This window comes from Caretta caretta, chromosome 2, assembly GCF_965140235.1.
Source record: "Caretta caretta isolate rCarCar2 chromosome 2, rCarCar1.hap1, whole genome shotgun sequence".
NCBI classification, from domain to species: domain Eukaryota; kingdom Metazoa; phylum Chordata; order Testudines; family Cheloniidae; genus Caretta; species Caretta caretta.
In genome coordinates, this window is record NC_134207.1 from 182,471,647 (window position 1) to 182,497,785 (window position 26,139).

Here is a 26,139-nt window from a genome sequence, read left to right on the forward strand (position 1 = left end):
GAAAGGGATGGGATGGGATGGGGGGGTGGTTCTCTCGCGCATGTGCGCGAGGAACGGAAGTGCGTGAAGAGGGCGGGACAGTGGGAGCGCGGCTCGAGTTCCCTGCCGCCCACAGCCGAGCGCGCGCATGATGGCGGGGGCGTGCGCCGCCGATCTTAACGGCCGTTGAGGGAGGAGGTGAGAACGAACGCGCGCGCGACCGCCTCCGTCCGCAGCCCGGGTTTGACCGGATCCTTCCCCGCGGGCGCTGAGGCTGAAGCGGAATCGGCGGCCGGAGGTTTGTCCGGGCAAATGGCGCGGGAGGGGGACACGGCGGCTGCGTTCGTCCCCCCTCCCACGGGAGGGAAGGAGAAAGGAGACTGCGGACCTGCCTTCGCGCAGCGTCCGCTCCGCCGCGGCCTGTGCCGTGCGAGCGGTTCTGGGGAGTAGCCCCCGGGCTCTGCCCAGGGCCCCCTGGCGATGCTCCCTGGCTGGGAGGCCCCCGCGCCGCTGCCGTGTCGGGCTCTGTGCGGCCTGTGGCCTGGGTGCGGCCCCCGGGGCTCTCGGTGCGGCCCCGCCCGGCGTGGCAGCTGCGAGGGGCACCGGAACAGTCCGGCAATAACAGCCGCCAGCGCGGGGAGGAGGCAGCGGGCTGCCCCCGCCTGGCTCCCAGCGCGGCGGGCCCCAGGGGGAAGAGTGGGGGGGTCGTCGTGTGCTTTCCCCTTTTTCGCCCCGGCTGCGCCCGGAGACGGGGCCGGCTGCTCGGGGGATCCTCGCCATTGGCGGGAGAGGTGTAGGTTCGCGGCGGGTGGGCGATGCGGTGCCTGGGTAGCCCCTCCGCGTCGTCGTGGGCCGGGCGCAGCAGGGTGCCGTGCACAGGATGCCCATTGTCCGGGGGGTGGGGAGGATGTGAAACTTTGATTTGAGACCCTCTTGCCTGTAAAGCGGTGATGGGGAGCCTTTGGGGCGAAGGGCGCTGGGAGCTAATGGCGCTGCTTTGTGGTCCGAGCGACCCTGGAGTAGGAAGGACCTCGAATGGCATCAGTGCCCAGGGCTGCTGCTTGCGGTGACGTCCAGGCTCCCTCAGTTGTCAAGCGTCGGGTAACTTGAGGGATTGCTAGTAGTGTTCGGCTTTAACTGGACTCTTACTGATTGCTGTTTAATATAACATACTGCTTCCTTTTCTGATGTGGCTACACAGCTTAAACACACAATATGCCTAGCACAAGATGTAGAATAGTTTTGATGTCTTCCATCATGTGCAAATTATTTCCCCATCCTAAACATTTGGCTTTTGAGTTTTCCCTTCAGCAGACAGAAAATGATTGGACACATGCACTAGTGGCTTTTGAAAAAAATTGAAACTTGGTTATGATTTATAACACTATATCTGTTTTTCTAATTCTTCTGTTTTTATCAGATGAGCTGCAAAGCCAAAAAAAAAGAAGTTGACTCTTTTTGCTGCTTTGTGATATAATGAAAGCCCAAAATATTTATTTTTAAAATTTCCATTGGTCTCTTTACTTCAGAAATGTACTTGGGAAGGCTCAACTGAAGAGCAAATAGGGTTATTCCTATTCAAACTTTATTAAGGCTGAGAGGCTATAAGGGTAAAGAGCCTTACAAAAATGTTGTAGTTAAGGAGTTGGGAGATCATCATTAAAAAGTCAGGAAACTTATAGTGAACGTTAATTATCAAGAAACAGAAGCATTTGAAAATTCCATACTACGTATTAAAATTACCTTATCTCTGCAAGTCATATAACCTGATCTGGTCATAGAAGGCATGCCTGTGGAGACACTTTAGTTCTTGTCCAATCATACTTGGGTAATTGTTCTGCTCATGGACACTCAAGGCCCAATTTTGCAAGATGCTGAGTACTACCCTCATTACCTTACAAGATTGGGACACTAAACAAATAGCAAACTCCACTCTGCTAAGGTGAATCTTTTAATTGGGCTGTATGATTGTGAAGAAGGGCTGTGTTGGTGCAGTTGCTGTTAAATTATTTTAGCTCTTACAATCTGAGGTCATTTATGGGGAGGATAAGATAGTTTTCAATCTTCAAATTTTTCTAGGACATCACTGACGGCAAAGTTTAAGATAATCTTAATTTCTGTACTCAGATGTTTGGATTTCTCGTCTCATTATCATACTGTTTTGGACAGTTCCAGAAGTTAAGATATATGATGGAGGTTCTGGAATTGAAAACTTCAGCTAGCCAAGAAGAGACTGGCTGTTAATATCCTAGAGCTCAAGGAAAGATAAATTCATTCTCCCCATTAATGATGGGCTGCCAGATCTGGACATCCTGACTCAGTGAACTAAGTCCCTAGGCAGGTTGGGTCTTCCCATTGGATAAGAATGCTAGGAAGATTCACTTGTGGAGGTAGAAAGTCTCCTCTTGATGTAATCTCTGTGGCCAGTTGCCAAGCTGTCAGTATTCTCCTGTTTTCATGTTTGTGAAGATGTATTTTTCCCAAGTAAACCTCCTCCAGGTGGAGGAGAAAAAGACAGTGAAGAAACTGGCAACCGCTGGGTAATGTCCAAGCATGTTTTAAGAGTGGTGTGTATAATATTTCAGATACTCTGGCTCATATGATGTCTCAAAGTCCACTATTAGGTCTTTGGAACTCCATGTCCTCCTCCTTCAGTATCACGATCTATCTGGTGTCTTCAGGTTTTAGGATGCAGTTCTACAAGAACTGATGCCATGGCAGTATCAGAACAGGCAGAGAAAAACATCTAAGGCATGGAACTGCTTCATCAATCACCTATTTCTTATTCAGTGGCGAGGCTGCATATTTGACATATTGCCCAAGTGTCCAGAGCTAGTTTTAACTTCTGCTTCTCCCTGTGCTCGACTTTTTGTCATGGAGATCTGTTGGCATGGTTGATTAATTTAAATGAACAATTTTAATCTTATTTAGCATTTGTATTTTTTCAGGTATTTTCCTTGAGAAGTTCCATCTTATTGGATGGTCTAACTATATTAAAGCATGTTGATTTGCAACTAAATATAGCTTTTATACCAAATTTGGTGATACTTTGTGAACTAGGAAGATACAAAAAGAAAAGGAGTACTTGTGGCACCTTAGAGACTAACGAATTTATTTGAACATAAGCTTTCATGAGCTACAGCTATACAGGCTTATTTAAGCAGTTATGTAGCTCAACATTTATTCACATAACTCTTATATTTTGTTAGAAGATGGCGAATGACATACTTATTTACTAGACTTTTTTTTTTTTTGCTTATTTGTGAGCTGCATTTGGATGAAAATTGGAATTCTATTAAAGGGAAAACTGAAATTTATTTTAATTGTCTTAAATGTGCTGGATAATAAGAAAAACTAAGCTGGTCAAAACATATTTTGCTTTTAAAACTGATTTATTAAGCAGAAGAGGAGGTATTCATTGTAGTTAGTGAATTGATGGATTGTTCCTGGTCACTCTGGACCAGATTTTCAAAGGTGCCTAAAGATATGGATAAGTGCTTTTGAGAAATCTCATTAGATGCCTGTGCATATGTTTAAGGCACCTAGAATACCTTTGAAAATCTGGCTCCATGGTTTTCAAGTTATTAGAATTAGTAGATCTCATCCTTTCCCACCTGGTTTTTATTCATACATGAGAAGAGGGAAAACAGGCTTTGCTGCTCTTTCAACTGAGTCTGTTACTCAACTTTAACTGAACTTGTCCAAACAAAGAAAATATTTTCTCTGCACCTGCCTAAACTGAAACCAAAGTAATAAATTCAAATATTTTTCTGTTCAGCACAGCACTTCGTCCATTATAAAGATTGAAAATAACAGATACTTAATGCCATCCATAACAGTGACATGTCAACATAGAACTTGAGTTGATCACCAAAAGTGATGTATCTTCCCCTGGTTTTTTTGCCCTGAAATACCTTAAGAAACTTCTTTGCCTTGAACCACTCTTTAAAACTTTTTTCTTCATATAGTGAGACACTTCTTGAAATCTAGAAAGATAAGTCAAGTGTAAAGTTAGGTGAAGCCATTTTGGAGATATTTAGTGACCCAAACGAAAATTAGAAAAAAGTAAGAGTATATTTTAACCCCATGTCCCAAATACCACTTGTCCTATAGTATAATTTTTTTCTGAAAAGATTAGATCTGGCATGCAAAACAGATAGACAGGTGTAGTTTTGTTGAAGGGTGGGTGGGATGTGGGAAATATGATGAGTAATAATAGGAAGCTAGTTTCCTAAATATGGAAAGGCTAGCATCTCTAATGTTAAAATATTGCTGTTATTTTTAAGTACATATTGCAGACAAAAGAATTTTTGTTAATGCTGGGATAGAATACAAATCCTAAATTTATAGATGGTTGCTATCTTTACTATTAGCTGGAGTAAATAAAGGAGTTCCTACCACTTAATTTTTTTTAAGAATATAAGGTACTCCTGAAAGAGGAATACAGCCATAAATATGCAGTATTGCCAAGTGAATCTTAACTTTGTCATCCAACTTTGATTTTCACTTTTCAACTGTAGAGATGTATTGACGTAAAAAATTTTTTTCTGTTCTATTTCATAGATCTAGGATCCTTAATTTGAAGAAAAATCATGTACAAACTATTCTGCCTTTCTTTATCTTTATTTTTAACCTTTAGATATTTTTGTACTTGTTTCAGTATTTTTCCTAGAAATGTGTGTATCGTGGTTAAAATTCTATTTCAAATAATGGCAACCATTTTAGGCAGGAGAACTGTGAAAGAAGAAATTGTGCTTTTAAAAGGTATTAATTTGTCAACCAATATTATTTTCTTGCTTGCAGCCACTGATCATGAGATGTTTCCACGAAATCTACCTCAGAGCTCACTTTTGCTCATTAATGTGCTGCACCATTACAGATCTCAGCAGGAGCTCTGCAAACACTCTTGAAAAAGTCTCGAGAGAACAGATTGTGACACCAAATCAGTGCGTGATGACCTAGTAGTAGGTTGAAGTCTGAAACATTTGTGATACAGCAGTCCAAGATAACACTGCCTAATGTATCGATATAATTTCTAAATGCTACAAGCAGCTCCTGCAGTTTCTTCTTGTACACCAGAAACATTCATTTGACCTTTCTCCTGCAGAAAGATCCTTGCTTCTCTAATCTAGTCTGGAAATATTAATGGAACACAGTCATGTCTACTCAGGACGAAAGGCAGATCAATACCGAATATGCTGTATCCTTGCTGGAGCAGTTAAAATTGTTCTATGAACAGCAGTTGCTAACTGACATAGTGTTGATTGTTGAGGGCACTGAATTCCCCTGCCATAAGATGGTTCTTGCAACATGCAGCTCTTATTTCAGGTAAGTGTTCAAATCATGATTCATTCATTCAGTTAAAGGCATATTGTATTGTTTTGTAAGCAATGCTAGACGTACATAGTTAAAAATGAATGTACAGCCCATTTAAAGATTTAGTGCTGGAAATCTGAAGTGAATAGTAGAGTTCTTAAATATTTCAAGTAATAGTAACATTAAAAGGCCAAAGTAGGGTTTTCTAGCATCTTATGACTTATTCCAGCCAAGGACATTGCATCACCATCCAGCATTTGGAGAAAAGAAATAATGTTTCATCATCACCAGCCCCATTCTGGGGTTAATTCAGGCTGTGTAATGCAGTTCATTTCCTGTCTTCAGCATGTGGAACAGCTTTTTCCAGATAAGATAGACATTTAGTATATATTGTCCTTTCTGGTTCTAAAATAGGCTAAAGTGACTAGGGATTCCCCACTGAGAGGAGACCGTCCCCTCATCACCTTGCCCAACACACTCCTTGTTCTCTTTGCTCCTTGAACAAGTGTCTTCTGCTCCTTTTAAATGCAGGGATTTCTGAGGAAGCTTACAACTTGATGTAATCCTTAATCCTTCATCCATCGGGATGGAGGATTAAGCATTGTTTTAATCTTGAGATTCTTACTGTGCCAGTGCTATCTAATCCTTTCCTGTGTTGCTAGTGTAGTGTTAAATCCACTAGGTCCTGTTACGTTTAACCTCTTAAAAGGGGTTTCTCTTAGGTGCATTTTTTAGTTCTCATACTATCTTTGTGGATTTCTCCATACCAAGTTTTAGAAAGAAGAACTAACCTATACTGGCATTTTGGAGCAGGCTTAGTCATGCATATTGATGCCACTGAAACATTTTTCTGTCTGTCCAGCCCTGGAAGTGAAAGCCTTGAAACTAGAATCTGGAACTGATTGATAAGTTAGTAATGACCATGGATCTTCTGTATCACTGGTTGCCAACCTGGGAGGTCACATACATCCTTCCTTTCTTTATAGCTAGCTAGAATTGGGTTGGCCAAAGATGGCAGTGATCTCTGAAGATGTGCTTCTGGAGTACTCTGTAGTGTAGGGGTTCTCATAACAAAATATTTTGTGGCCTTAGAGTGCGGCCAACAACTCTTGCAGGTAGCTGTTCTGACAAACCTCACCCTCTGTCCTTGCCTTCCATGGCCCTTCAACAAGAGCCTGCCCTGGGGAAGGTGGGTTGGGAACTCACCAGCTGTCTGCGGAGTCCCAGGCTCCTCATGCCCCGGCCAGTCGGAAGTGGGGGAGCTGCCCAGGGGAATGCCTTGGCAACCAAATGCCGCAGCCGCCTCCACTGATGAGCTGCCTCCTGTGCCATGCACGCTGGCCCTGCATGTCTCCAAAGGAGCTGCCCAGAGCCCCCAGCACAAACACCAAGGCAGCCCATTTCACTGCCCTTGGTAACAACTATTCAGGCGCAACATCTGGGCACTTCAGGGAGGAGCTGCTGCTTTCATAGAATATCAGGGTTGGAAGGGACCTCAGGAGGTCATCTAGTCCAACCACCTGCTCAAAGCAGGACCAATCCCCAACTAAATAATCCCATCCAGGGCTTTGTTTGTCAAGCCTGACCTTAAGAACTTCTAAGGAAGGAGATTCCATCACCTCCCTAGGTAACGCATTCCAGCGCTTCGCCACCCTCCTAGTGAAAAAGTTTTTCCTAATATCCAACCTAAACCTCCCCCACTGCAACTTGAGACCATTACTCCTTGTTCTGTCATCTGCTACCACTGAGAACAGTCTAGATCCATTCTCTTTGGAACCTCCTTTCAGGTAGTTGAAAGCAGCTATCAAATCGCCCCTCATTCTTCTCTTCCGCAGGCTAAACAATCCCAGTTCCCTCAGCCTCTCCTCATAAGTCATGTGTTCCAGTCCCCTAATCATTTTTGTTGCCCTCTGCTGGACATTTTCTAATTTTTGCACATCCTTCATGTAGTGTGGGGCCCAAAACTGGACACAGTACTCCAGATGAGGCCTCACCAATGTTGAATAGAGGGGAATGATCACATCGCTCGATCTGCTCGTAATGCCCCTACTTATACATCCCAAAATGCCATTGACCTTCTTGGCAACAAGGGCACACTGTTGAGTCATATCCAGCTTCTCGCCCACTGTAACCCCTAGGTCCTTTTCTGCAGAACTGCTGCCTAGCCACTCCGTCCCTAGTCTGTAGCAGTGCATGAGATTCTTCTGTCCAAAGTGCAGGACTCTGCACTTGTCGTTTTTGAACATCATCAGATTTCTTTTGGCCCAATCCTCTAATTTGTGTAGGTCCCTCTGTATCCTAGCCTCCAGCGTATCTACCTCTCCTCCCAGTTTAGTGTCATCTGCAAACTTGCTGAGGGTGCAATCCACACCATCCTCCAGATCATTAATGAAGATATTGAACAAAACCGGCCCCAGGACTGACCCTTGGGGCACTCCACTTGATACTGGCTGCCAACTAGACATGGAGCCATTGCTCACTACCCGTTGAGCCCGACAATCTAGCCAGCTTTCTATCCACCTTATAGTCCATTCATCCAGCCCATACTTCTTTAACTTGCTGGCAAGAATACTATGGGAGAGTGTCAAAAACTTAGCTAAAGTCAAGGAATAACACATCCACTGCCTTCCCCTCATCCACAGAGTCAGTTATCTTGTCATAAAAGGCAATTAGATTAGTCAGGCATGACTTGCCTTTGGTGAATCCATGCTGACTGTTCCTGATCACTTTCCTCTCCTCCAAGTGCTTCAGAACTGATTCCTTGAGGATCTACTCCATGATTTTTCCAGGGACTGAGGTGAGGCTGACTGGCCTGTAGTTCCCAGGATCCTCCTTCCCTTTTTTAACGATGGGCACTACATTAGCCTTTTTCCAGTCGTCCGGGACCTCCTCCCAATCGCCATGAGTTTTCAAAGATAATGGCCCAATGGCTCTGCAATCGCATCCACCAACTCCTTTAGCACTCTCGGATGCAGAGCATCTGGGCCCCATTAACTTGTGCTCGTTCAGCTTTTCTAAATAGTCCCGAACCACTTCTTTGTCCACAGAGGACTGATCACCTCCTCTCCCCATGCTGTGCTGCCCAGTGCAGTAGTCTGGGAGCTGACCTTGTTCGTGATCTTTGCTATTTGCGATCTCTGCCCATGCTTTGGAGGCTGTTGTGGCCGCAACAAAATCTGCTGGTGACTGCTTCCCTCCCTTTGGGGGAGTCAGAGGTAGTCTTGGTGAGTTATGAAGTGCTTGGCGCGCTTTCATACACAGCCTGACATGGTTTTATCTTGGCTCATACTTCCTAACAAAATTGGAATATCAGATCCCAAACTACTCTAAAGGAGTGTCTTCCACTTCTTCCCCAACCCCTATTGCTCAGCTAGCTAATTTATGAAAGGGGAAAAGTGGTGTGGGAGGTTTTTTCTGTCCACTGGAACAAAGTACAGTGGTATTTTTTTCTACATGATTAGGAAACAGACCCTAATCTTGAAATTAAAATTGTCTTGAATAAAATCACCTCTAGCCTGAAAAAAAAAGCTTACAATCCACAGTGAAAATTACTGGTTACAAGGGAAATGGCTTAAGGAGGCACAACAATTTTAAGGGGCACAATATTATGTGACAGGGTCGGGCCAGATGGCTATAGGAGAGTAATAGAAGGCAAATATATTAGCCCCAGGCTAAGTAGGTCCCTTTCCCCTGGGTAAGGTAACAGGGAAGGTTCTAGAACAATCAGGAACCTTCTGGAGACTATTAAGACTGGCTGCAGGTGTTCTAATCAGCCTGTCAAAAAGCTGCTAGAATCCATTGAGGCAGGCTAATCAGGGCACCTGGGTTTTAAAAAAGGAGCTCACTTCAGTTTGTGGTATGCGTGTGAGGAGCTGGGAGCAAGAGGCACTAGGAGCTGAGTGTGAGAACGCGGACTGTCAGAGGACTGAGGTTTACAAGCATTATCAGACACCAGGAGGAAGGTCCTATGATGAGGATAAAGAAGGTGTTGGGAGGAGGCCATGGGGAAATAGCCCAGGGAGTTGTAGCTGTCGCACAGCTGTTCCAGGAGGCACTCTAGACAGCTGCATTCCACAGGGCCCTGGGCTGGAACCCGGAGTAGAGGGTGGGCCCAGGTTCCCCCCAAATCCTCCCAACTCCTGGTCAGACACAGGAGTCGTCGACCTGGACTGTGAATTCAGAAAAACAGCCAAGCTGAGGGCTGCTGTGAAGCTCCAAGGCGAGCAAATCCGCCAATAAGCGCAAGACCCACCAAGGTAGAGCAGGAACTTGGTCACAATATATACATTTTATCTATTTTATAAATTTTTAAATGCAATATACCACCAATCTTGACTTTCATATGTCTGCCTTTTTCCTGCCTTGTCTTCTACATTCTTCCATTGTTTACTTATGCCCCCTTCCATTTTTTAGATAAACTGTTTTACACATGCAGAATATTATGCTTTTTGTTTTGTAACTTCTGATCTTTCCTTTCCCTAGTAGCTGTTCAGTCACCTGCAGGATTCAAAAAGCTTAGTCACCTAAAAGGACTAAACTTGCTATCCAAAAATTGATGGGGAAGCCCAACTGCCCAGAATCTTATCATATCTCTTTCGCTTGGTAAAGTTGCTGGAGAAAGAAATTATAACAAGGTGCTGTCCTTGACTCTTGCTCATGGACTCAGTTTCTGGTTGTTTAGATATTAAAGCCCTAGAATCTCTCTGGCTTCTGGAAGATTGGGGGTTGAGTGGGGAGCTCATCACACCCCACCCATTGCGTCCTATTAGTGGAGGAGGAAAGGCAATTCTGTCTCTCAACAATTTTTGATGTGCAGATTTAGGACTACCCTATTGGGATGCTGGGGGGCGGGCGGGGGGTAGACAGGGGCTCATAAGGGCTAGTGCAGGAGGACAGACTGGGGCAGGGGCTGAATGGGAGTGGAGGCAGAGGGGGGAGGGAGGTGCCAGGTCACACAGTGATGGGGTGGGGGTGCAGAGCTACATAGGGACAGAGGGTGGCTCAGTGGGGGCACAGACATGGGGAGGGGATGCAGGGACACATAGGGACAGGTGGTGGCTCAGTGGGGGCACAGAGACACATGGGGACAGGGGGAGTGTGTACAGGAACACCCAGGGACAGGGTGGCTTAGTGGGGGCACAGACACATGGGGAGGGGGTACAGAGCCACATAGGGCCTGAGGAGTGGCTGGGATGTGGCACAGAGCCACAAGGGGATTCAGGGCCACAGGGGGATGGAGGGAGTAGGTGTCTGAGTGGGGGTGGAGGGACACATGGACAGAGGGTTCAAGGACACATGGGGGTGCACGAACGCATGGGGACGGGGCAGATGTGCCTTACTGAATGGGAGAGGCTAGGGGTCAGCCAGTGTCTGCATGGGCGAAGCTCCCTAACAATCCCTCCCCATCGCCTCCCAAAAAATCTGTTCCATACTTTTCCCACCCGTACCCAACAACCTTCCAAGTTCACACCCAGGCTCCTTCCCAGCAATTTGCTTCCTTCTCCCTCAACTCCTCCCTTACCCCGACTCCCTCAAGCCTTTGCACTGCTTCTGAGGGGTGCAGGAAATGCGGTTCTGTATTGTAGTTTAATTGAATTATTACTCAGAGTTCTGTATTAATATGCCTAGTGAGTAATCTATTTGTCAAAAAACATTTTGAAATGACCCAAAATAATTGAAACTGGTATGATTATATTGTGTTATTTTGACAAAATATGTAAAATTTTGCAGAATTCTAAAATCCAGAATTTTTAATCTTTTGGTGCAGAATTCCCACAGGAGTAAAAATGATATGGTAGCTTACATAAACATTGAGTACTAGATTTTAATGCATAGGGAACATGGAAGTTACTAATATAATTGGAAAAACTTTGTTAAAACATTTATCTTAAACGCTGCGTGATCTAAGGTAAGTACTACATTAATGTAAATGGAAAATCACATTAGGAATTTTTAAAGTTGGAATGAAATGACAAGAAATTTTTAGGCGTCTTTCTCCTTTTTGGTTGGAGTGGCTAAATAACTAAATGCAGTTACTTAAGATTACAGTCTTAATGTGGTATTTTTCTCTTCAGGGCCATGTTCATGAGTGGGCTAAGTGAAAGTAAACAAACACATGTACATCTAAGGAATGTGGATGCAGCCACTTTACAAATTATAATAACTTATGCATACACGGGTAACTTGGCAATAAGTGACAGCACGGTAGAACAGCTTTATGAGACTGCTTGCTTCTTACAGGTAGGAACATCATGTGTATTTTGAGTAAAAATGCATAACTGCTTAATCTCTGTACCAAAATATCTGGTTCTAATTTTTTCCTTAAATTTCAATTAAATACCCATCTGTCTCCTTTTTTTAAAAAAGAGAGAATAATTTTTAAAATTACTATCAAGTTTGTTCATTAGTGTGGGCAGCCATTACCAGAATAATCCCACAGCCTACCTATTTTTATGGTTTCTGAAGGAATAGAATTAAACACAATTTCTAGCACTTTACTTTTGTACGAAGCTAAGTAAAATGCACAAACATGTAGAGGGTCAAACAATTTGCATGTCAGGTAAACATGGCAGTGTTTTAAAAAATCATATTGTGTAGTCAAATTTCATGTATCTTTCTGGGTGGAACGACGTGGTGTTGGCTCAGAAACCTGTTGTGACTAGCAGTGTCAGTGCAGCATTCTTCCTTTTTTGTATTTTTTTGCATCTTGTTTGTAGGTAAAAGAATAGGTCTTTGTCTACTGTGCTTAAGTTGTCTGGCTTTTTTTTTTTTTTTGCATTACAGGTAGAAGATGTGTTACAGCGATGCCGAGAATATTTAATTAAAAAAATAAATGCAGAGAACTGTGTGCGGTTACTAAGTTTTGCTGATCTCTTCAGCTGTGAAGAGTTAAAACAAAGTGCTAAGAGAATGGTAGAGCACAAGTTCACTGCTGTGTACCACCAAGATGCTTTTATGCAACTGTCACATGATCTACTGATAGATGTTTTAAGCAGTGACAACTTAAATGTGGAAAAAGAGGAGACAGTTCGTGAAGCTGCTATGTTATGGCTGGAATACAACACAGAATCACGATCACAGTATTTGTCCTCTGTTCTTAGCCAAATCAGAATTGATGCACTTTCAGAAGTAACACAGCGATCCTGGTTTCAAGGATTACCACCTAATGATAAATCGGTGGTGGTGCAAGGATTATACAAATCTATGCCCAAATTTTTCAAACCAAGACTTGGTATGACTAAAGAGGAGATGATGATATTCATTGAAGCTGCTGCTGAAAACCCTGGTAGTCTTTACTCTTCTGTCTGTTATAGCCCCCAGGCAGAAAAAGTTTACAAGCTTTGCAATCCTCCTGCTGACTTGCATAAGGTTGGAACACTTGTAACTCCTGATAATGATATCTATATAGCAGGTGGGCAAGTTCCTCTGAAAAACACAAAAACCAATCACAGTAAAACTAGCAAACTTCAGGCTGCCTTCAGAACTGTGAATTGCTTTTACTGGTTTGATGCACAGCAAAACACTTGGTTTCCAAAGACTCCAATGTTGTTTGTTCGTATAAAGCCATCCTTGGTCTGCTGTGAAGGATACATCTATGCAATTGGAGGAGATAGCGTAGGTGGAGAACTCAACAGAAGAACTGTGGAAAGATACGATACTGAGAAAGATGAATGGACCATGGTAAGCCCATTGCCTTGTGCATGGCAGTGGAGTACAGCAGTAGCAGTTCATAACTGCATTTATGTAATGGCCCACAACTTGATGTACTGTTATTTTCCCAGGTCAGATGCTTGGATAGAAATGGCTATGAGACAAACTAGTAGATGCTTTGCTTCTGCTGCTGCTTTTGGTGACAAAATATTCTATATTGGAGGATTGCATATTGGCAGCAATTCTGGTATAAGACTCCCAACTAGCACTGTAGATGGGTCTTCCGTAACTGTGGAAGTCTATGATGTGAATAAAAATGAATGGAGAATGGCAGCTAATATCCCTGCCAAGCGGTATTCTGACCCTTGTGTTAGAGCTGTTGTAATCTCCAATTCTTTATGTGTCTTCATACGAGAAACCCACATGAATGAGAGAGCCAAGTATGCCACCTACCAATATGATCTGGAGCTTGATCGGTGGTCTCTACGACAGCATATATCAGAACGTGTGCTCTGGGACTTAGGAAAAGACTTCCGATGCACTGTAGGTAAGCTGTATCCATCTTGCCTTGAAGAGTCCCCATGGAAACCTCCAACATATCTCTTTTCACCAGATGGGGCTGATGAGTTTGAGCTGGATGGGGAGATGGTTACCCTGCCACCCGTATAGCTCCCAAATTAGAGACTGCACACCTGCTTCTGGGCTCAGTTACCTTGAAATAGAAACTTTAATGAAAGAACAGGGCTGGAAATTGAAACATTAAACCTGTTTTTCATAATTGTATTTTTATGCCCTACTTAACATTTGGAGTCATTCAGTATGAATCAGTGACTTTTATAAGCAGATATGCTTCCATAATCTGAGATACTATCTGATAGAGAGAAACCTATATGTATATCATGAGCTTAAGCATCTGACTACTGTCTGAAGAATTAATTTCTAGTCCTATGAAGTCTTTCAGTTCAAGAAGAATCACAGCAGTTATTGTTGCTAGGATGGTATGTCACAATTGTTCTGAAAATATCTTCCAGTTATATTTGAACTACTTCTGGATATTCTACTTTAGTGCTCGTTATATAATTTTCAATGTGGCCTAAGTAATGGAATGTGCTGCACTTAACACCAATATCCGTATCGGTATAGTAATGTCATATAAAAGAAAAATAAACAAATCCCATGGATCTACCTGTGGTAGGAAGGGTAGATCTTCCTTTGTATGGTAACATGCAGGGCAAAATGACTGCGGGTTCAGTCAAGGTGTATTAAGTGCATGTATTCTATTTTCACTAACTTATACCTGTCTGTTTAGAATACAGGTCTTCCAAGCAGCTGGTGGTTTACCAGATGTGGACTTAAATTGCTGGGCTTGCAATAGGAATTGCCAGCCACTCATAGTGCGGGTCTGTGTGGAGCTTTAATCAATAAATGCCTCCACATTCTGTATTACAGTAACATTGGCTCATGTATAATACTTCCTGCTGCTGATGTATTTTTCCAATGTAAAACAAAGTTTTAGTGTGGATTAACCAGGTCTTTATTTTTTGTTAATTTAATAACAAGCATTACTGTAGTGTGATTGTGTATAGATATCCTTTAGCTATCAGGTTTTTTACTTTTTGGGGGGGAGCGAATTGTTCAGGAATATTCTGTACGCTGTGTGCAGGAGAGCAGATGACTAGTGCTGCTCTGGCATTAATCCCAGGAACCACTAGCAGTAGCGGGGCGCCGCCAATCTAACATGAACACAGGTGCTTCATGACAACCTTACTAGCATGTTCAGCTGCATCATGTTCTGGCACTGTATTTTGAATGACATTAATTTATTAAAAAAAAGACTGAATCTAAATGAGTTTTGGTGTGCTTTGTGGTGGGAAAGAGTATAGCTATGAATTTCTCTACTTTCGGCAGTTGGCTTGGCGATAGGAAGTTAGCTTGTTTAAGGGCTGTTAAGATGAGTCATGAGCCGTGCATGTTTGAAAGCTGTACTTGTTTAGTGAAACTGGAAGTTCAGCTTGATGACATATTTGAGATTATGATTGAGATTATGATTGAGTAAATTCATGTCTGCTTACACCAAATTACCATATAATGCTTATCAAGTGTCAGAAGGAAAAATTATGTGGAATGGTCTCCATAAAATGCTAATTCAGAAGTCCCACTATACAGTCCCACTGTGAGGGGACGGACTTCTTGATCTTCATAAATAGAATTAGAAATAAAGGTATAAATTTCAAGAAATAACGTGTACATTCTAATAGCAACAGTTTGATTTTTGGTTACATTGCTTGTGTACGTTTTTGGTGTAGTAGAGTAACCCTTGACTCTTCCAGCCATTCATGAGACAAGATATGCTTCTTAAAATGTTGGTGTTAAAATTCAAATTGTGGCTCATATATAGAACATATATAAAGCAGTTTCTATCCAGTGTTAATGTTTGGCATTTGCACCCATATTAATATTTCAGATTGGGGGCTTAGAAATATTTACACTGTCCCTTTGATTTTTTTTGCTGTTTAACTTTATCCCCTATGAACCAGATACTTCAAACTTAATGAGCAGCTTCCAAGTACCAAACCAGCATGGACTACAGGAAATTATATCTTGTTTGCAAAACATTATCATGTGGGAAAACATAACTATGAAGGTCTTGTCCTAAATACTGTGGCCGAATAAATAACTACCATACCACTTACTGTAGATAGAAGTGGTGGTAGCAGCTCTGTAGTTCAGGTTGCACTAAGATTTTTTACTTAAAGTAGCGATTTGAATAATCTTTCAGACTAAAATGAAAGCACTTAATACCAAATTTGGCAAACCTAAAAGAATTTTCCAAAGTATTTTTATGGATTAAAAAGTTGCTACATTTAATTATTCAAAAATAGATTTGTAATGGTCTCACTAATCTTTTCCCCTTTCTAATGTTTGTGTTGGCGACATTTTAAAACCCACACTTTTGGAACATACTACTTGTACTAGTTGCCCCAGATTTGTTTGTCTTCATTTGTCTTAAGTTCGGTCTAATAGAGGCTGATGAAGAACTTTAATGTTGCTGGCTATTTCATTCTCCAGTACTGTCTTGACTGCATTTGTGCTCTGCACACAGCTTGCTGAACTAGGGAGATAGGCCTTAGCAGACACTGAAAGGCTGACCTGGTGAACCATAGGAGTTCATAAGCTGGGGTCATTTGCAGTAAGTGTGGCTTCACTTATTCAGGGCCTCTGTGGGGAAAGCAGTGGCTTTTTAGATACTTAGGGTGGATGCAGTGGGCCATAACCAAGTCATCCGGCTTTCTCCAGCCCCACCACTCTGTCACGCTTGCTGACTTTATTCATGTTAACATTGTGTAAAAGTATTCTACGAAATATTCCTCCTCAGATGTCACATTGCAGGATTCCCCAATACATCCAAAGCGTACATTGATAACAGCTACAGTGCATCACCTTGTATTCAGAAAATACGCATTTCTCCCTAATTTATCTGGCCTACATTTCAAGCCTCTGTCTGTGACTCAACTCTTTGAACTCAGGATTTTAGATGGTCCTTAAACAGTATATGATAATCATAGGGGTTTTTTTGTTTTTTTTTAAACCATGCCTTAGTGATCTTTTAACTTAGTTTCTTGGTTGCCTTATTTAACCTTTTACTAATACATGAGTAACAGCCCTATTCAGTGGGAAATCGGTTCCCAAAACGTTCTAACAAGGATTCTCTCTTGTCTGCTTTTCTGGTTAGTTGGTTTTGATAGTTTGAACTTGTGCAAACTTTCACTCAGGATACTGTTTTAGTGTGGTTCAGTTGTGATTTTCCTTAAAAGTAAGGGCTTATATAACACAGCAATGAAGACTATTGTTACGTAGGTCATTTCAATTCATGTGGTGTTGGGAGGGCAGGATTGATTCTTCTCACAGTGAGACTCCATACATGTTACCTATCTCCCCCCCAAGTAGAGAGAATGAGCTTTTTTAAGACATGCTGATTTTGGATCATACATTAAAGGACAACTTGTTTTGTCAAATAGCTTTTTGTTTTCATCCTACCTTTTAAGGAATTCACAAAAGGCTGATCTCAATAACCTACAACTGCCTGCAGTAATATCCAGCCCTTTTTTCTGACGCAATACAACCGGGGTAACTGTAGGTCTACAGAAGGGCATTTCTCAATATGCCATCAATCACTGGAGGCCAAGGTTTCCTGAAGAGCTTCTCCTATACAATATTTAATAACTTTTTAGTCTCATGGAAGAATCTTCTGATCTGGGATCTGACTGATGGATTAACGAACACTTTGGAAGCAAATAAAACATAGGGCTCATCTAAACATAAAAGGTGTACTGCTTTAACTAGCATGGATTCAGTTATACTGGTATAATTGTATTTGTACAGTTTATTCCTGTAGGGGAAGAGGAATAAGCTATACTCCTACAAACATTCTTATAAAAGCCCACGGATGATCAGTTTAACTTTATTTAAACAAACAAACAAAATCATTTTCCTTGCCAAAAATTACACTGGTAAAACGTAAGTGTAGAGCAGGCCTTAGTGTGATGGTGCCTAAATTGCTTCCCCTGTATAAGCCCTGCAACTGCTTCACCGTTCTGATCTGCTGCAGTTGCAACAGTTGTCTTCAGCTGCTCTGCTCAACAGGTTATTGGATGTAAACCCTTACATTTTCTCTTCCCAGCTGTCCTAAGAAATAGTGGTGATACCTGCACCCTTGGTAGCAAAAGTGTTGAGCCCTAATGGAAAAAGACTGGTTTGCCACCCTTTGTTAGAGGTTTTCAGAGTCCAGAGTGCCTATCTAAGGATTGAATGACTGGTCTAGTCTCAGAAGAGAGCTGAGTGAGGTTCTGCGGAGATATGGAGAAAGGTAAGTCCTGTGGTTGGATCATAAGCAAAAGAGAGACCCCTTGCATCTGTGAACCAACAGAGCTGTTGAATCTATGGTAGCAGTCAAACTGGCCCAGCTCTGTTTTTGTCATCAGTAACAGCTGACCATTCAGGGAGTTACAGGGGTGCTGTGCTCCCAACTTTGGTAGCAGACATTGCCACAGGGTCTGTAGAGCATGCAGCCACATTCTGACCATTCATTGGTGTGACTACTGGTTGGTGAATGCTCCACTCCTGCAGGGTCTTTCCCTGAGAGGGTGCTAGGCATGAGGGTCTCCTGGCAGACTAAATGAGAGTACTTGTGCTGCTGTATAGTGGTGTCCCAACAGAAAAAAAGGCTTCATTACTATCTTCTGTTAACAGCTGTGGCTATTCCTTCTCTATCATCTCCTAAATAAATCTCACTCAGAATCCAAGCTTTATTCTTAGCGCAGCCTGGAGAATGTATGTTTTTCTAGAATATGAAGCTGTGGCACTAACTCAACTGGAGGAAGGGGGCAGGGGAAAGTTGATGCAGTTCCAGTATGCTCATAGAGGAGCAGTCTGGCATGGAAACTGACATACATCTGCTTTTGTGGGTGTGGTTAATCCATCAGTCAAGACCCAGAGAGGATTCCTTTGTTATGAGAAGACTCTTTCAAATTACAATTTTAAATAGTTTTAAAAGAACTACAGCAGAAGGGAGGACTGGCTTTTTAAACCTGCATTGTTCAGGGAAGCATAAATGACCTTTAACTTCTGCTGTGTGGCGTGTCTCCTTAATCTTTACTAATGGGTAAGACCTCCCACTTAACAGAACTCACACGTAGTCCAATGTTGGTGGAGGCTCCAGGACTCAGCCCTGCCCTTCACCTCAGGCTACCCTGTTCTCTGCCTCCAGCAGTGGAATTAGTTGGTGGTTTATCTCCCAACCACTTGGTTTTAGAACTAATTTTTTTGTGCAGTAGCTAGTTCATTTCAGCTTCTAGCTCCTCTCGCTTTCCAGAGGTGAAGAACGACCAATGTAGTGAAGCTCTAATCCTCTGGCATCTCTGGTACACCCCTGGGGCAGGCTTCCTCTGCCACTCACTGCAGCAGCCTTACAAGCACTGAGTCAACTTAAAGGTGGTATAGGCAGCTTTTCAGGACCCTCAGAGGGGAGCCATGCCCTGCTACTGAAAGCTGTCCACACAGGTTTTCAGTTGGACAGTTCGTAAATCCTTGATCTCTACCTGAAGCCATGACTCCACAGAGGAGGCTCAGCCAGGAGCATGAGCATAAGCATGCCCAGCGGGAGGAGAAATCCCTCACAGCCTGCTCAGGGGTCAGTCTTGCAAACCCTAGAGGCTCTGAGTCTCAGAGAAACAGCCATCAGGCGGCAGTTCACCTTGCCAATGAGTATGTAGGTTTAAACCCTGATATTTTTTAACCCTTTCTCTCCCCCTCCTCCCCAGAGTTTTAGATCCCTGGTTCTCAGCCAGGGGGCTGAGGCCCCTTGGAGGGCCACAAACACGCTTCAGAGGGTCCACCAAGCAGGGCCAGTGTTACACTCACAGGGGCCCAGGGCAGAAAGCTGAAGCCCCACCGCAAGGGGCTGAAGTCCAGGGCCCTGAGCCCCACCACCCAGGGCTAATGCTGAAGCCTGAGCGATGTAGCTTTGCAGGGGCCCCTGTAGCGTGAGGTCGCAGGCAGTTGCCCTGCTTCCTGCCCCCTATCACTGGCCCTGGCTTTTATATGCAGAAAACCAGCTACTGTGGCACAGGTGGGCCATGGCATTTTTACAGCATGCTGGCGGGGCCTCAGAAAGAAAAAGGTTGAGAACCTCTGTTTTAGATTTTTCTCCTCAGAAGGTCAGCGCTCTATCTAACTCACTGCATGCTGGTTTTCAGCCCATGAACTCCTGCTCTGCCAGGGAAAGGGGCCTCCCTCTCTGCACCTCTGAATAGGCTGGCTCCACGCTAAAGCATAAAGAGCACTTCAGTTAGTCTGTGACAAGAACAAAGGTAGATGAGGACTCTATTCTACATGCAGCTGCACCATTGTAGGATTACAAAGAGGTAAGTAAGAAATTCCTTCTCATATTCAAATTACTGCCATTTTCTGTGTAAACCTTGAAGTGGTAATAAGTCTTCCCTAAAGTATTTCTAGGGATGCTAGCCAGCCTCAAGAAACAAGAAAGCTCCTGGTACTATCCAGCAGTCTATTCCCCCTAATCAAGCTATTTGTACTAGTACCTCCCCTTGGCTGAGGGATCCTCAGACCAGGCTGCATGGCATGCTCTCTCCCTTCTGTAAAAAGGCAGGGGAAGTACTGTGCACATACTAACCAAAAGCCTAATGTATAAAAACAAAGTAACTCCAAAAGTTTTAGTAACCTAAGACTGGTGCAGCTGCAGCTCCACCAGTGAGACAGTCATACCTTCAGAAGGGGACTTCCTTCCAAAACATCCTATAGAACAGGAGTGGGCAAGCTACGGCCCGGGGGCCACATATGGCCCTTCAGATGTTTTAATCAGGCCCTCGAGCTCCTGCTGGGGAGTAAGGTCCAGGACCTGCCCCGCTCCATGTGTGCCATGGCTCCCAGAAGCAGTGGCATGTCCCCGCTCCAGCTCCTAAGCGTAGGCGCAGCCAGAGGGCTCCACATGCTGCGCCCCCCCCCCCCCAGTGCTGCCCTTACAGCTCACATTGGCAAGGAACCACGGCCAGTGGGAGCTGCAGGGGCAGCACCTGTGGATGGGACAGCATGCAGAGCTGCCTGGCCACACCTCCACATAGGACATGCCGCTGCTTCTTGGAGCTGCTTGAGGTAAGCGCTGCCTGGAGCCTGCACCCTTGAACTCCTCCCACGCCTCTACCCCCAGCCCTGAACCCCTCAGTCCCAGTGCAGAGCACCCTCCTGCACCCCCAACCCCACCCCAGAGCCTGCACCCCCTGCTGGAGCCCTCAACCCGCTGCCTCAACCTGGAGCCACCTTCTGCACCCTGAACTAATTTTTGGCCCTACTCCAGAGCCTGCACCCCCAGCTGGAGCTCTCACCTCCTCCCACACCCCAAGCCCCAATTTCATGAGCATTTATGGCCCACAATACAATTTCCATACCCAGATGTGTCCCTCGGGCCAAAAAGTTTGTCCACCCCTGCTATAGAATCGTAAGTGTAGATGTGCCTCACACATTTCAAAGCCTCAGCTAAAGCCATTCAGACCAAAAATTTTTTTCTATGTTTAATAAAATGGTTCATGGACTTAGGGTATGTTCTTTACTTGGAATGAGACATCAGTGGTTCTTTTATAGTCAAAACCTTGTGACAAGCAATGGCTCCTAGCAGGGGCAAGGAAGCTGTGTTACACTCATGCATAGCTATCAGTCATCCTAAACTGATACCTGGGCCTCCTAGTTTACAGGTGAGAAGCTAAGGGAAACAGAAATTAGTAACTGAGAATGCAGAAACCTCACCCCCCACTATAAAAGCCAGCATAATAACAACTAATAGATTGCTAATACAGGCTATTCAAGAAGTATTTATTTCCCTAGCAGAAGCAAAAATAGGAAGCAGATGTTTCCTAAGAAACAAATATTTTCTTCTACAAAAACTTCACTATGACTGACAAAGTGAGCAGCTGTGTACGAGACAATTCCTGTACACAACTCTTCTTCCTTCTGATCTACCCTCTTTAGCCGGAGTCCTAAGAAATGGCTGTTAGTAGCCATAGTAAGGCTCAGGTGTTATCCACCAGTGTTCAAAATCAAGAACTGTGTGAACACAATACAGAGAACAAATTACCCAAGGGTCGAAGCAGGTATGGCTCTGGCCCAGATCTTACCCCTAAATTTCTTGTGATCTTTTGCAGCCGGAAGTTAAAATAACCTCTCACTTCCTACTCAAGATTCCTGTTTATGCATCTCAGCAGTGCATTAGCTCTTTTGGCCATAGCATCACACTGGGAGCTCACATTCAGCTGATTATCCACCATGATCCCCACATCTTTTTCAGATAAGGTGGGAAGGGATGAGATGGGGAGAGTGTGGGGGTCCCGGGCTAGGGGTGGGATCATGTGGGGGGTGGTCATGGGTTACTCCCCTGACCCCCAGTTTCTCCCCCCCACCCCCCCCAAAAAATTTCCCCACCAGTTGCTGTCCTGGCCCGTCAGGGTAAGCAGCTGGCGCACCGGGACACTTTGTTTACTTAAGTTTACCTCTGTGCCTGTGGAAACTCAAGGTAAACAAACCATCTCGACCCACCAGCAGCTTATCCTGATGGCCCAGGAGCCAAAGTTTGCCGACCCCTGAATTATAGGGTCGGTTTATGAATGGGTCATAAAAAATTTTCCATTTTTACTTCTTCATCTTGTGGGGGTTGGCTTATAAACGAATTGGCTTATGATCGAGTATATACAGTATGTCTAGTTTTTAATCAAAATGTCCTGCAGTACTAAGTCAAACACCTTATAGAAATCTAAGTATATTATGCCACCATCATTATCTTTATTAACCAAACTTGTATCTAAAAAAATTAATCATTTAGTTTGACAAGATCTATTTTCCCTAAACCCATGCTGGTTTGCATTAATTATATTACCCTCAAGTCCATTATCTGTCTCAGGATCAATGTCAGGCTGACAGACCTATAATTACCCAGGTCATCCCTTTTATCCTTTTGAAAAACTGGCACAATATTAGCTTTCTTCCGAGTGCTCCAAGACTTACTGAAAATCAACAGTAACAGTCCAATGAGCTTCTCAGTCATCTCTTTCAAAACTCTTGGATGAAAGTTATCCAGACCTGTGGATCTCAAAGAATGTAACTTTAGTAGCTTCTGTTTAACAGTTGTAGGGATAGTTATTAAAATAAAGAATTAAAATGAGCTTAAGTTTGATTAAGGAAATAATATATTTGCTTTATAGTTTGTGGCTTGTAACCGAATAAGGCCTTAATCATCCAGTAAAGGAAGGCCACAAGAATAACAAGTCAAAAGACCAGAATGCAACGAGGAAAGAATGTCTGGTTCAAAAAACTAATAAAACAGGAAGCTGCAATAACCAAGACAAAGAAGAACCCTTCTCAAAAGCAAGCCCAGTTTTTTTCTCACATACCAGTGCTATCTTAAAGTGAGGCCTATGTGTAACCAATGGCAACAGAAGCAAAAAAACTACTGGTAAGCAAGGAGAGGGGAGGAGACAAAGAAAAAAGGCTTAGAGAAAATAAACTGCTTCAAACTGTGTTTTTGCTAAAGCTAGAAAGTGGGCTGACTGGTATAGAGAGAGCCAGGAAGCTGAAAGTTCTTTTAGATCCAGTCCAATTATGCTGAGAAAACCAGTGTGAAAAGAATTTTCTCCCATCTGGTCCTCTTGAAAGTATGTACTGTAGATAGTTATGTTTTGTTGTTGTATGGAATGTAGTAATGTTTATTAGCTAAGCTTTATGCGTGTTTAGAGCAACAGTATAGATAACATTTGGACTTACTTATAAAGGAATTTATGGTTAATGTTTGGTGTCCTGTATGATTGATATTCATAAATTCCAATAACATCCTCCAGAGACGATAGTGGAATGGAAAATGTGTTATCGCCGTATAGCGAGACTATATAATTTGTTCTCCCCCCAGAACAAAAATATTTATTGAAAGCATCTGCCTTATTGATAATTCTACCATTTCCATCTAGTAATGGACCAATACCTTTATCAGGATTTTTTAATATTAGAAACAAAATTAAACTCATTGTCCTTAATGCTGCTGCCATTTGTCATTGTGTCCCTTCCTTCCCTTATCTATTTTCTACAATTCCTAACTTCTCATTTATATTCATTACTGTCAATTTCCCTTTTCTTCCATTTGTTAATAATTTATTTTTTACAGCTTCACTTCCTCTCTAAATAAGGTCTTTTTTTAAAACCTATTTGGCCTTCTTCCTTGATTGTGGCTTTCTGGTAATCTAGTAAAGCAGGGGTGGGCAAACTACGGCCCACGGGGAACCGCGGCCAATGGGAGCTTTGGGAGAGGTACCCACAGGAGAGGGCAGTGCATGGAGCCCTCTGCCCTCCTCTTCCACAGGGACGTGGTGCCGTCCACTTTTGGGAGCGGAGCAGGGCCAGGGCAGGCAGGCAGGGAGCCTGCCCTGGCCCCAGTGCATGCTGCTGCCATCCCAGAGCCACTACAGGTAAGCAGCACCAGGCCGAAGCCTGCACCCCAACCCCCTGCCCCCTTCCACACTCCACAGCCCCTGTTGCACCCCAGCCCCCTTCCCTGAGCCCCCTCATACAGCCTGCACCCCTCCTCTGCCCCAAGCCCCTTTCTGCACACCACACCCCCTCCTGCACTCCAACCCCCTGCCCCAGCCCTATATTCATGGCCCTTCATGGAATTTCCCCATGCAGATGTGGCCCTCAGGCCAAAAAGTTTGCCCACCCCTGTAGTAAGCTATTCTTAAACAACTCCTATTTATCGTTCACATTTTTTGGATTAAATTCTTCTTCCCAGCTGACTTGGCTCTCCGTTGTTTTCAGGTTTGTGAACTGGGCCCTATTAAAGCACCAAGTATATATATTACTGATCTGGATTTTACTCTGCTTGAACCTTATAAATGTGATCAATTCATGATGACTTGTACGAAAGCTACCATTAATTTTTAGTTCTGTGATCAGTTCTCTTTATCGGTTCGGACGAGATCTAATTAAGAACTCCCCTGTGTGGGCTGCAACACTTTGAGTTGGGAAATTATTTATAATATAGGTTCTTGCCGACCCGCTGCCTGCTCAGTTTCTTCTTGCCAGAATACTCTGACAGAGGGGAGGCGGGCGCAATTTGGAATGGACATGAACAACACATCTCGAAGAACAACAGTTACGAGAGGTAGGTAACCATTTTTTCTTTGAGTGCTTGCTTATGTCCATTCCAATTAGGTGACTCCTAAGCCATACTCTTGGAGGAGAGGGTCGGAGTTCATCTGGTCGTAGATTGTCGCACTGCCCTGCCAAACGCTGTGTCATCTCTGGACTGTTGCAAAATTGCGTAATGCAAGGTGAAGGTATGGATAGAGGACCATGTGGCTGCCCTGCATACATCTTGAATAGGCACTTGAGCATGAAAGCGGCATATGACACTTGAGCTCTTGTAGAGTGCGCCGTCAATGTCAGGGCTGGAATCTTGGCCAAGTCGTAGCAAGTCCTGGTGCACGATGTGATCCAGAATGATATGCACGGGGAGGAGATGGAAAGCCATTTCATCCTCTGTGACAGTGATGAAGTGCTGTGGGGACTTCTGAAACGGCTTTGTGTGCTCGGTATAGAGAATGAGGGCTTGTCTCACAGCCAAGGAATGAAGCATGTGATCTCTGTTATTGGCATGCGGCTTGGGAAAAAACACAGGTAGGAAAATGTCCTGATCTATATGGAATTGAGAGACTACCTTAGGGAGAAATGCAGGGTGTGGGCATAGTTACACTGTATTTTATAAAGACAAGGTGCAAGGGGGCTCAGATGTCACCACCTTGAGTTCAGAGACCCTTCTGGCTGAGGCGATGGCCACGAGGAAAGCTACATTCCCAGACAGAGCAAGGAACATGTCACCATGGGCCCAAAGGGGGGGCCCCATAAGCCTGGTGAGAACTAGTGAGGTCCCAAGGAGAAAGAGTCTGCCTCACCTGTGGATACAGTCTATACAGCCCCTTGAGGAAGCAGCCTACCATCGGGTTTCCAAAGACTGACCTACGCTCCGCCCCGGGTGAAAAGCAGAGATGGCGGCCAAGTGAATCCTAATCGAAGAGGTTGCCAATCACTGCTGTTTCAAGTCGAGCTTGTAGTCCAAAATAAAACGGATCGAGGCTTGTCATGCATGAGTACCCTTCTGCATACACAAAATTGAGAACCACTTCTACTTGGCAAGGTAAGTGGCTCGAATAGAGGGCTTCTTGCTTCTGAGAAGGACCTCCTGAGCTAAGTCAGAGCATTGAAGTTCACACATAGAGCTTCCACTCTGTGAGGTAGAGGGACTCCAGGTTGGGATGTAGTAACCTGCTGTGGTCTTGTGTGATAAGGTCCAGGAACAGGGGAAGGGCTATGGGTCTGTCATACTGATAGGTCCAACAGCATGATGAACTAGTGTTGGCAGGCCATGCCGGCGCTATGAGGATCAATGAGGTCCTGTCCAGGTGGACTTTGAGGAGGACCTTGTGTATGAGTGGGAAGGGTGGAAACACGCAGAGCAGGTGATTCGCCCATGACCAGTGAAACGCATCCGTGATGGAACCTGCCCTCAACTTTCTGGCATTGATATGCAGCGATAGTTCTGCATGGGACCACATGCCGTGTCCTGATAGTGTCCCGATGCGCTCC

At 44.0% G+C, this 26,139-nt stretch overlaps 1 protein-coding gene across 2 annotated transcripts; it reads left to right on the forward strand.

Annotated features, from left to right (window-relative positions):
- Positions 1–68: 68 nt before the first annotated feature.
- KBTBD2 (kelch repeat and BTB domain containing 2) lies at positions 69–14,791 on the forward strand. Of its 2 annotated transcripts, none has more exons than XM_048839039.2 (4): positions 69–177; positions 4,783–5,307; positions 11,370–11,535; positions 12,079–14,791. In XM_048839039.2, exons 2-4 carry the CDS (start codon positions 5,138–5,140, stop codon positions 13,612–13,614), a joined length of 1,872 nt encoding a protein of 623 aa, XP_048694996.1. In that variant the 5' UTR covers positions 69–177; positions 4,783–5,137; the 3' UTR covers positions 13,615–14,791. The 2 variants fall into 2 exon arrangements, with proteins under 2 accessions (XP_048694996.1, XP_048694995.1); XM_048839038.2 differs by having other exon boundaries at positions 85–277.
- The last annotated feature ends 11,348 nt before the right edge of the window (positions 14,792–26,139 follow it).